This window comes from Pseudopodoces humilis, chromosome 7, assembly GCF_049639895.1.
Source record: "Pseudopodoces humilis isolate 2021_Gansu_Grassland_sample_001 chromosome 7, ASM4963989v1, whole genome shotgun sequence".
Taxonomy (NCBI): domain Eukaryota; kingdom Metazoa; phylum Chordata; class Aves; order Passeriformes; family Paridae; genus Pseudopodoces; species Pseudopodoces humilis.
Genome location: NC_142206.1, coordinates 40,415,715 through 40,429,685, shown reverse-complemented (window position 1 = coordinate 40,429,685; position 13,971 = coordinate 40,415,715). Strand labels below are relative to the sequence as shown.

General features: G+C 39.3%; 1 protein-coding gene across 8 annotated transcripts in view; it reads right to left on the bottom strand.

The window, feature by feature from the left end:
* The window catches only part of TTLL5 (tubulin tyrosine ligase like 5), a 126,287-nt gene that overhangs the window by 81,595 nt on the left and 30,721 nt on the right, over positions 1 to 13,971 (bottom strand). For 7 of the 8 annotated variants that reach the window (XM_014249818.2, XM_088058183.1, XM_014249819.2 and 4 more), the window contains 7 exons: positions 10,362 to 10,443; positions 9,416 to 9,477; positions 8,631 to 8,722; positions 2,809 to 2,922; positions 2,343 to 2,434; positions 1,677 to 1,739; positions 713 to 751 (listed from right to left, as the gene is read on the bottom strand). In XM_014249818.2, the coding sequence (XP_014105293.2) occupies positions 713 to 751; positions 1,677 to 1,739; positions 2,343 to 2,434; positions 2,809 to 2,922; positions 8,631 to 8,722; positions 9,416 to 9,477; positions 10,362 to 10,443 (544 nt within the window). The remainder of the gene's footprint in view (positions 1 to 712; positions 752 to 1,676; positions 1,740 to 2,342; positions 2,435 to 2,808; positions 2,923 to 8,630; positions 8,723 to 9,415; positions 9,478 to 10,361; positions 10,444 to 13,971) is intronic. The other variant, XM_088058186.1, reaches the window with a different exon arrangement.

Below are 13,971 nucleotides of genomic sequence, written 5' to 3'. Positions count from 1 at the left end.
CTCACCCAGTGTCACGCTTCCATGACTGAGCAACATCTGCCCATCACGCAACAGCTCAGGGCACAATTAACAGAGGAAATTGCAAGAGCACAAAACAACAAAGGGGAATGGAAAGAGAGCACATTGACACAAATCCAGCTGTCTGAACCATTTATGTAGACAGCTTGTTCTTCACTGATCAGATATAAGAACTTTAACATAATGTAAGTGGAAAATGCCAAACTTCCTACAAGCTCTACCTAAGTCAGGGGACAAGGAGCCCTACCAGATTCCTTAATGGAATCTGTTACAAAAGTAACAACTTTCTGCCAGGGCACAAAGACCCAAGAAAGTGCTCCCTTATGATATAGGTGGAAACAAGCACAGAAAATGCTCATTGTTTCACTTATTATTTTAGAGCTAACAAAGTGATTATGAGTATATGAAACCCTTGTGCATTACAAGATCTTTTGAGAGAGCTCAGTGATGAGGCTTATCAATATGGCAGGAATACCAAAGTGAGAAACCTATGAGGAGAAATTTTAAGGTGCAATGAAAACATGAGTTCTCCACATGAGGGTACATTCTTTTCTCACTGTATTTAGGTTTCTAACATTATTTTCGTGGATTTCAGGTAGAAAAGGTGTTGACTCACAACCTGGAAGATGAAGCTAAGGAAATCTAAATTTAGAATAAATACTACAAAGCACAAATTAATTAAGCGGCTACTTACCGGGATCTCGCAGTGATGAACTCTCTTTTCATCTTGCCCCTATGAAGAGAAAAAGGTTAAAAATTACTCTCCATACTGGATCAACCTTGATTACAAAGCCTCCCTAGTCTTTCACATATGCAATGGAAAGACCATTTTTACAGAATTACTTCTGAGTTCTATCTTAAAGAAGGAAAAAAAAAAAGGGCTCCAAAAGAGGAGCCCTGAGCAGCTGTACAATTCATGTTTGCATTTGTCTGGCTTAGGCTGGAGAAAGCATCATTTAGAACTACTCTTCAAGACACATCCCTGAACGTACACAGAGAAAAAAAAATCACAGCGTTGATGTGGGAAGAACTTCTGTAAATATTGTCTCCTTTCTCAGCCACTTTGTCTTTACTTAGTAGTTACTTCATAGTGGATCTCAAATTTGCACAAGAAGAATTGTTGAGAAGGGAGGGCATTAAACACGCAGTGAAAGGCACTGCATACAGCTCTTGGTGGGAGCTTAGCTAGTGGCATGAACTGTCATTTCCACCCAACCACAACCCAGAAAAAGAATCATCAAACCATGATTGCACAGGTCAAGACACACGGATATTAAAACACTGGAGAAGTCAATTTCAGGGCTAACTTTACATGAAGACAAGCTTTAATGCAATTTGAAATTTGAAACAAAAGGCAAACCAGGACAACCTATAATCCCTTCACAGAGAAACCTAAGTGCTTTAAGTTTTTTCATGTCTACAGTTATATCAGTACTCCAGTGATTCCCATTTTGAGTATTGTCCTTTTTGCCCTTGGTTTCAGAAGAGCAACACAAATACATGAGCAACAGTCATTGGCACACTAGAGAAGAGACACACAATTATCACCACCCCTATAAATCCCAAACTTGTGTTTATAACATGGGATAAGTGAGGAATCAATCCTTTTTGTACTGTTTGTGCCCTTTACCTCTCTCCCAAACAGAGAAGCTTTCTACCTGTCCTTAAACAGACGTGTAGCCAGCATGTAGTTCATTGATGTCTTGTGCTCTAGAAAAGACCTAGGAAAAAAAAAAATACAGCATTATCAAGACAGAGCTCTACACAATGAAAGGCAGCATAATACAGAAATAAATGACCTCTTAAAAAAAAAAATCCCAAAGTAGATTCATACAAGATGCTGAACCACAACATAAAAGAGGAAAGGAGGAGAGCTCTCATTTCTCAGATGAAGTTCCTGGTGATGCAAGAGATGGAGAAAACATTACAGACTAGAAAAATAAACTTAGGAAAGCGTAATACAGTGTAACCTTCAGAATGAGTGAGTTCTGTATGGTGGTTATGGCCTAATGACAGGCATACACAGTATGCAGCTTGAGGATGTAAAAGTAGATAGCAAAAATCTGAAAGGAAGACACTTTTATTCTAACAGAAAAGCAATACCAGAAATAATGTCCAACAGCTTTCCATGGGGTGCAGTTGTGCAAATCAGCAGCTAATAAAAACAAGTGATCAGATAAAAGAATATTTAACACTTAAACAAATTCTGCCAGAACTTTCAATACATCTTTTTGAATGCCAAGATGGCTGACCTACACACATCTAACACAGAATATCCCTCACCACGGAGCATCAGTGCCATCCTATTAGATCTTTATTCTTACCCATAAAGGTCCCATGTTAATGGAGTAGGGAATATCCGGATGAAGCCTCCTCTCCGTTCATTTTCCTCTCTCACTCGCTGAAGAACTTTGATCTGATTAAAAAGAAAAAAATTAAAAAATAGCCAGCAAAATAGATAACAATGAAAAATGAACCTTTCAAAAAAAATCTCTGAATTTCAGAAAAGAAGACTATTCAGTCCTGCAAATGGACTAGTAGGTAGCAATATCCTTAAGGAATTTTGTCTTGCATTTAATTCTGAAGAGTCTATCACTGCTTCAAGAACATCTCTGCTTGGCATGATTGAGGGCAAGAGCAATACCAGCAGTAAAACTCAAATTCTGTTTCAAAAATTACACTACTTCTGTCACATTTTTCATTTACATGCACTTGCTCTTTGTTGAGCAAATAATCCCACATACTGCATGAAAGCCAAGGTAAATAAAAGCTATTTAATAGCCTCCTTACCTCCTCCATGGAGAGGCCTAGCACAGAGCTGGTGTGCCTTCCTGTTCCTTTTTCCCTGCCTAAGGGCATTGAGCTTTTAAGTTCAGCATCGCTGGCAGACAGAGGACGGGTACGCTGTAGAGATAGTGTGAATCCGGATTTTTTTCCCCTCTCTCTATTTTCATATTTAAAAAAATTGCATTTAAATTCCAGGACCCCATTCCCAGCAGCATCTACACTCCTGAGTAGATCATTCAACAAGAGGTGCTGAAATTCTGCACTATAGCCAGAATTCACAATTCCACAGCCCAGCTGTTGAAGAGTCCACACCCCAGCTGTCACTAAATGTGAGTATTCAGATTCTTAGATTTTAGCACAGAAGGCACAATTCAGGCATCACCACCAGTACTTACACCCCGGCCCCTTCTGGAAGAACAGGAGATGTAGCAAAAGCAGCAAAGTCAGAATGTCACACAGGAAAATCTTCACCCAAGGGGCACTAGAGTCAGCATTCACAGGACCCAAATACACTTGGATTCACACAACAATAGTACCAGAACCATGATTCTCTGTTCCAGCTGTGTTGCTACACTAGAACAACAGAACTGTAATTCCCTGGTAGGATAAATGTTGGAAGGAAAAGTTCTCCACCTGTTATTCTTTTGTTACTATACTGCTGAAGGTCAACTTGATACTTCTCAAACTTAACAGACAAATCCTGCAGAGGCACATAGTTACATTATGCAAATTTGCATAAATATGCAAATTTTTTAAATAAGGAAAGCAATTCATTTGCAGTGTCACTAAGTTTATTTTTAACCTGACGGGTATTCCTGGCCAATTCTAACAAAAGGATAGGAATTCAAAATGTCTTCAAATAATCAGGATTATAAAATTTTAAAATTCAAGCAAGACAAATCTTTGAACTTTTTCTCAAGTACATTTAAAATGGTCTTAGGCTCAGTTTCTATAAACCACCTCCGTAAAAACAGCACTAGAAGAGTCTACTGAGGTCTCAAGCACTTACACTAAATTCCAAGTTTCTTTTAGCTCTCTACTGAGCAAAGAATGCATAGAGAGCCTTAATCTAGAAAGAAGAGAAAAACATGACAGAAACCTTAAGGTGGATATGTCCAGGGGAATACCCCATACTGCTCAGATACAAAAAAAAATCCATGGTAAGATCAGGATGCATCTTTATTTGTAAAGACTATGGGAATTGAAATCCATTCTCTCCGTTTGATTAGAAATGGCAAGTGGCTATTCAGAATCTGTAGATGAAGCAACAGCAAAAAAGCAACAGGCATTGCACTAGAATAGGTTATACTGCAGTTATTGGCACAGAAAAATCCAAAGATAAAACACACATAACAGGTACCAGCTGAAACATTTTGTTAAGCCTAACTAAAACCGATTAAAAAGAGAAAACAAGATAATCCAGATGAGAAAGCAGGAGACAAACATACGCAGAAGAAATAAAAATGCCAGCAATAAAACAGGTTTGCTTGATGCTGTAGATGGCACTAAGTTGAAAGATTTTAGTGTTCCTTTCTAAACTTTCTTCCATTTCAAATTCACAGCTCAAAAACTTTTCTTAACAACTTCCTCTAAAATCTGATAGGAAACCTCCTCTTAAAAACTATTTCCTGGCACTACCATAATAATCCATCACCATGTGAGAACTGCTGCTCAAAGAGAGTATTACAGGAAATTCTTCATCGTATTAAATGATCTGCTTTACTAAGGAAACACTTCAATGGAATCATCTCCATTGACACAATACAACAGAGATGATTTCATTGATTACAAACATTAAATGTATGTCTACATATTGGCAGCTCTGACTCCCCCCGAGAACAAAGCTACATTGCTGTCAAAATGGTAGAGAAAACTCCATCTTTGCTGGACTTCCTGCACAAACAGTTTTTTCCATGTTTCACTTCAGAACACCCTCTGGCTGTAGCACAGAAATGTCTCCAACTTCACGAAGATCTTGTTTCCTCTTTGACCCAGCTTATCTATAAAAGTATAGATAAATCCAACCACACTGGTATGTCTCCAAATTCTGCAAGTATCCTTGGTTCCCAAATCATGATTCTAATTTAATAAGCACTGACAGCAGTTGGCATAAAAATCCTTCCTATTCTCTACAAAATCTTGTTATTCAGTAAGACTTTCCTCTGAGCCTCAGCTAAACTTACTCAGAACGACAAACAGCAGTGAATAGACTGAATTAGGTTCTAAAGATGTTCTACCTTCACTTCCTGGTGGGGAAACCCCGTTTAAAAAATAAAAAAAAGAATAATTCCCACTACATTTGTGCAGGAAGCTTAGTTGCAAAATAATGCCTAACATGTCCCCACATGGCCAGGTGCTTAGATTCGTAAACAAATACTGATTTGTCCATATGGCTTGCAAGAAGGGTGACAAATATAACATAGATCAGTCTCACTTAGGCTAACAATAGTCCCCTATTTTTCCATTAACTTTAAGAAATCTTTCTTTTCTCTGCATCTATTTTGACCCAGTTCAGTCTCCAATTTTTGCAGTGTCCTTCAGAGGACTGTCTCACAGAAAATGATTACGTCTCTTGTAAAGCCACCTGAATTTTGTCTGCATAGATTCTCCTGTCCTTTGGAGACTTGTGCATTCAGACTTGTAGTCTTAAAAACTTGGAGGGATTTGATCCAGCTGACCTTGACTCTCAGCACGCTTCACCTACTTTTTCTTTTTAAGCTGCTAGAAGTGATATAAACATTTTTTCAACATTTGCTTTTGCCACATGGAAACAGCTGGTGCCATCTCCTCATGTTGACTTCCTTCTCACCCCTGCCCTTACCCCAGGCTGCTTTAACTGTAAAATATATTTGGGGACTAATTATGCCAAAAGCATTCTACACAGTAACATTTGAAACCACAGGCCTTATACAGGCAATGGGAGCTGAAGGGTACCTACCAGTCTGCTATTTGTAACTGTGCAGACAAAGGACACTGCAAGACACATAAAGAGAATAAAAATCTTGTGTTCTCCAAGACACTATTGTCAACTTGTTGAGGACTGGCAAGTTCCCTAAACAAAAGAGTATAAGCAGAGGGTGGTGAAACACTGGAACAGGTTGGCCAGAAAAGTTGTGGATGCCCCAACCTTGGAACTGTGCAAAGACAGCTGGATAGGGCTTGGAACAACCTGGTCCAGTGGAAGGTGTCCCTGTCCACTGCAGTGGGGTTGGAATTTGATAAGCTTTACAGTACTTTCCGGTCTGAAGCACTCTACAATTCTGATAAGTAAAGTCCAGAGATAAAGCTAAACATTTATATCATCTCAGTTGTGATCTTCCTCATATCTTTCACAAATGTATCCTGTCCCCATTCCAAACACAGCACTCATTCTAACCTCAGATGTGCTCAACTGTGCAGAATACATCTGGACACATGGTTTTCAAAAGCACACTGAACTCAATGTGATGACCAAAATTCATACTTTTGTAAGAGTCATTCATATAAAAATATTTAATAGCTATGCACCAAGGAAAAACAGATGCTGTCAAGTAAAACTGTTCATAGAGCGGGGGGGGGGGGGGGTGTGAAAGTAAAAATCCCATAATTTTGCAATTTAATTTCATTTAAATATCTGAACAATATTCCAGTTCTTATGGAGAAACAAGATACTATTTAACATTCTAACACAGGTGTAGAAACATCAGAATGTCAAGAAGTACCCTGTATTACTATTCTGGCATCAGGCCTACAAGTAAAACCAGTTAAGGACAGGGACTGGTTCAAAAGAAAAATCATTATTGGAGCTTAGATTTTTCTTGCCTTCAGTGGTATTCAGGCTGTCTTCCTCCTGTCCAACACCCAAGAGGAGCAAATGGTGTAAGAAAGGGTTCTCTGGAGACTTATCTATCATTTCTAGCTGTAATACTGACAAGTCCTTCTCTACTCTTCTCTTTGGTCTATTCAAAACTGATCAAGGTCCCGTCATTGTTTACAATTAATCGAAAGATCTCCAACCCAAATCAACAAGAATTACAAAGGAAGCAGCTAAATTGTCCATTTCCCTAGAGGGAGAAATGCTCAGAGTCAAACCAAAGAAATTGCACAAGAAACTTGCAGTCCAGCTGCTGAAACTCAGAAAAAAGAATAACCATATCAAGATAGTTATTCAAGAGAACTCTCAAGAGCACTGTTACCAACAGTTCTTCTCCAAGCAGCAACTTTTACAATGATTAAAAATGGCCTATGTGAATGAAAAGACATCATGGAGGAGGTAGGAAAAAACAAAAGAGGTTACAAATACTTTTTACAACAGAGAATTGGAACAGGGATCAAAAAATCCAAAAATCTGAGATAAAATGTATTCAGCAAAGAACAAGCTAAGACATTCTGGGACCACGGAAAGACCTAAACACCTATTTACTCATGGGATTTCCATTTAGGTACTTAAGAAAAAAGTGCTGTAAAACTTTATCACTGGATTACAAACCTGTTCCTGTTAAACACAGGTTGGTGGAAGCACCCTAATCCCATCTCATCATCAATGCACTTTCGTACAAATCTTTGCACTTTTCAACTGGCCAGCCTTACATCTCTTTGTGGGTATTTGTTAAGCAAAACAAAGTTGAAAGCCTCCTTAAAATTCAGTGCTTTACAACAGCATCATTTTCTGTCTTATATAATTTTTTCAAATCATCAGGATCTGATCGCATTACTCTAAGAAGGGTACTTTTTTTGGAATGGTTCCTAATTTATCTCATGTACCTTTTGTCTGCTGCAAAGAGCACCTATACAGAGGGATCTGTATTTAAAGCACTATTATATTTGTCTTAGAAGTTTCAGACTCAGACATGCATCCTAAAGATACTCAAATCCCATCTTACCAGCTATTCACCTCTAACGGTGACTAAAGACTCTGAGTTTTACAAGAGACAAAATATTGCCATTTCTGTGAGTTTTCCCTATTCCAAAATGGACAGTGTCTTGGTACACTGTCGCTAAACAAAAATTACTTGTCATTTCCTAACTGAACTTGAGCTACACAGCCATGTTGCATGTCCGTCACAGCACCATTAGCCAATGAGATGTCAGAGAGCAGCGCCTGCCTATTTGCCTGAGGAGAAATGAGTTGAAAGTCCAAGTGATGTAACACATCTCCCTGCCTTTTGTGAATGCTCCATTTCCACAGATATTTATGGAATCCACTTCATAGACAAAAGGAGATAGAGAACAACAGCCCTTCAACATTACAGTGCTGAGAAAGCACTAACTCAACAGAAAAGGCAAGGGGCAGTCACAGCAAGCCACATGAGGCCTCAGTCTAACGATAAATGGGAAAGAGAGATTCCAAAAAGAGAATGGGAAAGAAGCCTTAAACTTCAAATGCAAGAAGTTGTTCATCTAGGAGGATGTCTTGGAGACATTCATAATGCTCTAGGGTTCTGGAAGCTTGTTGTCCACAACAAAATCAAAGTGGTTGAACAGCCCAGAACTCTCAGGTGTATCCCCCAAGCCCCTGAGAACCACAGAATGGTTTAGGTTGGAAAGACCTTAAAGGTCATCTAGATCCAACCCCCCTCCCCTGAGCAGGAAAGCTTCCACTAGACCAGAGTGCTCAAAGCCCCATACAGCCTAGTCTTGAACACTTCCAGGGATACTGAGTCCACAAACTCTTTGGGCAATGTGTTTCAGTGCCTCACCACCCCCACAGCCAAAAATTTCATCTTCTGTAGTTATGCTAGAAATCCAGATCATCTTGCTCACTGCCTCTCTCACCTGTGAATCAAACTCAAGTGAGAATTACTTCCTCCTATGCTCCTCAGCCAGGACTTGTAAAAGTCACTTACCTGAAGCTTCTGATATGGATTTCTTTTGACACATTCAGATGAATGATAAATGTTCCGGCTTGACCGCTGGCCTGGATCCTGGCATACAAAGCCTATGGGCACCAAGAGCCAGGTGAGAAATTTAAGATAGACAAACCCTGAAATATAAATCTAGCATTCCTGTTCACAATCTTAATCTATAAATGACCTTCTTGTCCCTGCCCAAGGATCAATAAGGATGCTTTTCTTTTTTATACCTTGCTTTGTTTAATCCTAAACTGTAACTGCATTACATTTTTTTAATAAAAACTTGCTTCAGGACCAAGTACTTAAATCTATAAATGGGTCACTGTATAGCAGCACAGAGATAGACTTGTTTATTTAAACAGCTGAGCATGGTACCTGATGACAATTCTACTTCTTTCACTATTGGGGCAAATTGCATCAAGCAACTAAATCGAGATGCAAGGGACACTGCGCTCTAGACAGTACTCCAGTTCTAGTAACCCAATCAAAATGCACACATTTGACCTAAAAAATGTATGAATACTAACTCTGAAAGCTAAAGAAAGAGCGGTGTCTTCAAATACCAAATCAGAGACTCTTAAAACCACCTAACCGTCACAAACAGATAATTATTCTGAAGTTGAAATGTCCATATATCACTTCTCAGTGCTAAATACAGCTGCTCTCCTTAACAGGAGTTCACCTCCATTATACTCATCTAGCAACATGCAGCTCACAAACCTACCTTCTCCTGGCTTTAAATTAGGGAAAAATTGAAGGATTTTTTTTGTTTTACTCACCTACAAGAGTGAACATATCTGAGAGCATGCTAGCTTTGATCTTCAGGTCCAAAGGAGCATCACTGTCCCCACATGCAATAGAGTATAATAGGAATTATTTGTCTGGCATTAAATGAGAGGAATGCATCAGTATCCAGTCTATCTCCCAATACAGTTTCTTTGCCTTCTTAAAACAGGCAAAAAAAAGAAACCAGGTGATTTTCACATACACAGGTAAAAATCAGAGAGCAATGGATTAATCTGCTTATCCTTTTTCCGCAGCTTTTAGTGTCCTAATGCAGATACACACAACTTTGTTTAAACTCTCCTTAGGAATAGAAACATTTTCTTTGAATGTATGTATGCTACATTTCATGAAGTAGTTAAAAGTTGCTGTTGCAGAATTCTTAAAAACCACACTTAACTATGCCTCTTCCACATAAAATCATAGCTGAGAGACCTACAAAAATAAATCCTAGATTTCCATTAGAGTGTGAGGGTCAGCATAAGGGCCAAGTCAACACTCACTCTTTAGAATGTATCTGATTAGAGTACTAGACTGAGCCCAAGAACTCCTCTATGTACTCAAGTTAAGTGTAATTAATATGACTCTGCTTGGACTCCAAAATCTTAAAGCTTCTATCAGCCAAGAAGATTGAAATCCAACACAATAGTCTGACAGAGCTCCAAAATTTATCTATGATGAGAGATTATGAAGTGTTAACAATGATGATGGAAGAGAAATAAGTAAAAAGAAAATTGAATCCCAACCAGGTTCTTACAAAACCTATTACTGCAGCAAGTTTGTTTATCCAAAGGAAAAAAGCAAAGGAGTATCCTCTCTGCCAATCAGCTGTAGAACAAAAATCTGCAGGCATCATGAAATCACGCCCTCCTAAGACCACAAGTTTCAAGGACAACCATCTCCAGCAACAGTCCCTGTCTCATTAAATTGGGAATCACTTACCAGGCCAATGATGGGGACAGGTTCACTTCCAACAGCCATGGTTTCAGAGTGTCATCAATAAGGACATCAAAACCATATAGCTCTGAAAACACAGCAGACACTTAAGTAAGCTCACCTTACTTCATCTTTAAGCATTCAGGTACGGTCCAACATTAGTCTCTACCAGGTCATTTCTGTCTAAATTATATATGTTAAATCCAGTAAACTCTCTAGGGATGAATAAATAATAACATTCCTCAAGTGGCAACTTTGACTTCCTCAGAACCAAACTTAAATACATTTTGCCTGTGGGGGAAAGAGGGGAACAAAAACATTAGGAAGTATTATATAGAAAAATAAAAAACTCTTTACAGTCCACAAGCTGTAGCTCACACAGAACTCTTACTACTTGCTTTCACACAGAATTAGCATAGCAGGTTCAATCTACTCCTTCCACTGGATCCCAGAAACAACAAAATTTCATTCTGCTTTCTACTTTTTAATCCCTTTATTCATTGTTCCAGTCAGCTAGAGAAAATCTTGCTTCTTTCAAGCATCAGCTTATTTTCAAGTATTCCTGTATGTTTTCTGCTGCAACCATAGGGTTACAGCAGACTTCTCCTCGGCTAGTTTATACATGGACAACCTCCTATAACTTTTTAGCTTATTGACAGCTTGCCACTTTGCAGCAAACCACAACAGAAATATTTTTTCCTTAGTTTCTAAAACATTCATAACATATTACATCTGCTAGATATGTTCTGCTCTACACAGGTCAGATTGAAGCCAGCTTCTCATTCCAAATCTGATTTTACTATTTTGCTCTCTATACACATTTTCTCTAGTTTGGAAAGAGTTGCAAGAAGGATGCTACACAAAGCTGACTGTAAATCAGAAATTGGCATTAATGCAGTTCCTTCTTCCAGCATTAAAAAACAGACTTAATAATCATCAGGGCAACTTAAGCAGTTTTTTTTTAAAAAACATCACAAAACAGGGTATTGGCAGAGAAGGATTTTCATGGAATTAACCAGTTCCCTAGTGCCTGAAATAAATGGAGGATAACTTCTTTGTCATACTTCTTTCCTTGAATTCTGGCCTTGGCCTTTTGTCGCCTGCCTGATGTTGATGCTGGCTCTGGGGAGCTGGACCGCTTGACAAGATCTTCCTATCTAAGATGCAGACAGCTGTGCAAAAGCTCATGTAGCTTATAATGGGAAGTTAATGAGCTGAGGCAGGGGGGAGGCTTGGAAGGGGGGAAATGGCAGAAGAGTGAGCATTGCCTGCTCATTCTTCTAGAGCCTGTAGTCAGACATTGAACGGGAAACAAAACAGCAGAGAGTTAAAGAGTTGGTTCACTCCAAAGAAATGAGGCTGAATCTACATTTTGCTCTCTTGCTCCCCAGACAGGAATGGCTGCAGTAGAGGGAAAAGGAGAAGGCGGGGATTAGCAAAGCATTTTGACCAGAAGAAACTTCTGATGACTAATATGTTATTTAAAAATACAATCTCAAGTTTGGTGAAGCACAGAAAACTCAGCAGCTCATGCCCAAGGCAGAGAGGCAATGAGTGGGCCTGCAGCAGCTGCTGGTCTGCAACCTCCCAGCCCCAGTCAGGAAGCAGCATATTTTGTTTTGACTAGCTCCTGCTTCTTTTGCTGCTGGCCATTCCCTTCCTTGGCCCCTCAGAGGCCCTTTCCTAGTGTTTTGGCTCCTCTGACTTTGTTCTCCTCTCCCACACAATTCTCTTGCAAATTGCTTGCTCTTTTTAAAGCTCCATCTTTTCCACCCAGTTACTCATTCTGTCCACTTTTTCAAATACACATGGGAAACCTTTCGACCTCAACTAGCTCTAACCAAGCTGCTGGAGCTTCACATTCCTTTCCCTTGTGTCTGCCTTATTTCTTAGGAGAGTAAGTTTTTCGGGGTATTCCTGTTGACTCAATTCCATTGCTAAGCAGGGATTCTAAAGCCACTTGCAATGACTTAGGGTCTCCTAGGAAGTCTCCACTGTTGCTCCATAATGCCCCAAGTTTCACATATTCTTAGTCATACCTACAAGCTCTAGACAGATGTCTCTGCTATCTCAGGGCATCAGGAGCTATGTAATATCCATGTTCTGGCAATTGAATCAAGCCTCACAGATTCCACACAGGGCTTAGCACAAAGATCTGCTCAACAGTCAGAAGCTTACCTAGAAATATCTTGCTGGCCCTCTTCTACATTTGGAAAATGTACTTCCTAGATAAAACACTGTAGATGTAGTACCCTTTCCACTGTGAAATTCCACTACTGCTTGATAAAATAAATACACAGGCAGGACAAAGATGTGGAGTCATACAAACATGGGATAATCAAAAGTATATCCTCTGCAATTACCAACTTCAGCAAGACTGCCATTTCTCTCTGCAGAGAGAGTAAAGAGAACAACTGAAAGAGCAAAACATGCCACATACTGTGGCAATGGTAGGTTCACAACAAGACACCTAGTGCCACTATTGTTACTAAGGGAAGAACAGAAGAAACTAAGATATCAAGTTTCCATAGTCCCTTCTCTTGCTACTAGAATCCACAAAAACATGTTTCACTCCTGCAGTTTGCTAAAGACTGGAATTATATCAGGAGGTACCTACTGCTTCCAAGACTCCGCAGGAACAGCTGGCCTCTTCCTCCTCTAATCCCCATAGAGAAGTCACTGCTGACGGAGCTTCCCATCCTCCCAAAAGAAAGCCTAGCTTCAGAGTGCACTCTAAGAGCAACAGTTCAGCCAGAGACTTTTTTCACCAGTGATATTATCTAAGACAAAGAAAAAGGCTAGAGAGATAGTCTCAGGCTTTTTGGTTCTGGTAAACTCCCATGTATTCCAAGTTTCTCTTATAGTCCTCTCCAAGACTGCACCAGCACTCTCTTTTACAAAATATCCCCAAAGAATTTCTTATTCTCTGTAAGTACAGAAATTAAATCATAAGTGATAGCACAGTAGCATAAACAAATTTTTCACAATTTTGTATAGCACGAATAAGCTCAGTTCTTAAAGGGTCACTGTAATTCTCGTCTTTCTTTGCAGCTTGCTCCCTGGGAAAAAAAAAAAAGCTTTACTGCAAAGTACATACTCTACAACTAAATGGAGACAACCTGAAGTTATGAAAGGACACCAAACAGTGAGGAAAAAAATTGCATAGGACATAACTCTTTTGATATTGCAATAAAAACCCATCTCCTGGTTTTATGTAGGAGTATATTTACAGACATTCTAATGCAAAGAAATTTTGCAACTGAAATTCAAGTCTTCGATTTTTCCTTCCTACTCTTTCTGTTCTTCTATTAAGGTTTAATTCTCTTTTGAAGAGAACTTTATTTTAACAGAGAAAGGTTTCATCTCTATATTATTACAGAGAGGAACCCAACAAGAGGGGACAAAATTATTCCATATGTTTGTGTTCTTGCCCACTTCATGAGATGCAGTTTGCACCAGCCAGAATCTCTCATGCTAGCTCAGCCAAATGTGTGACTCCCCCACTTTGAGGCACCTTCTGCACTCCAGCTAACCAGAGAAAGCCCATCACCCGTAAGAACACTTCTCTGCAGAGAAGCTTCTTTACTTCTACTGAAGCCTGAAGGACAGTTACTCA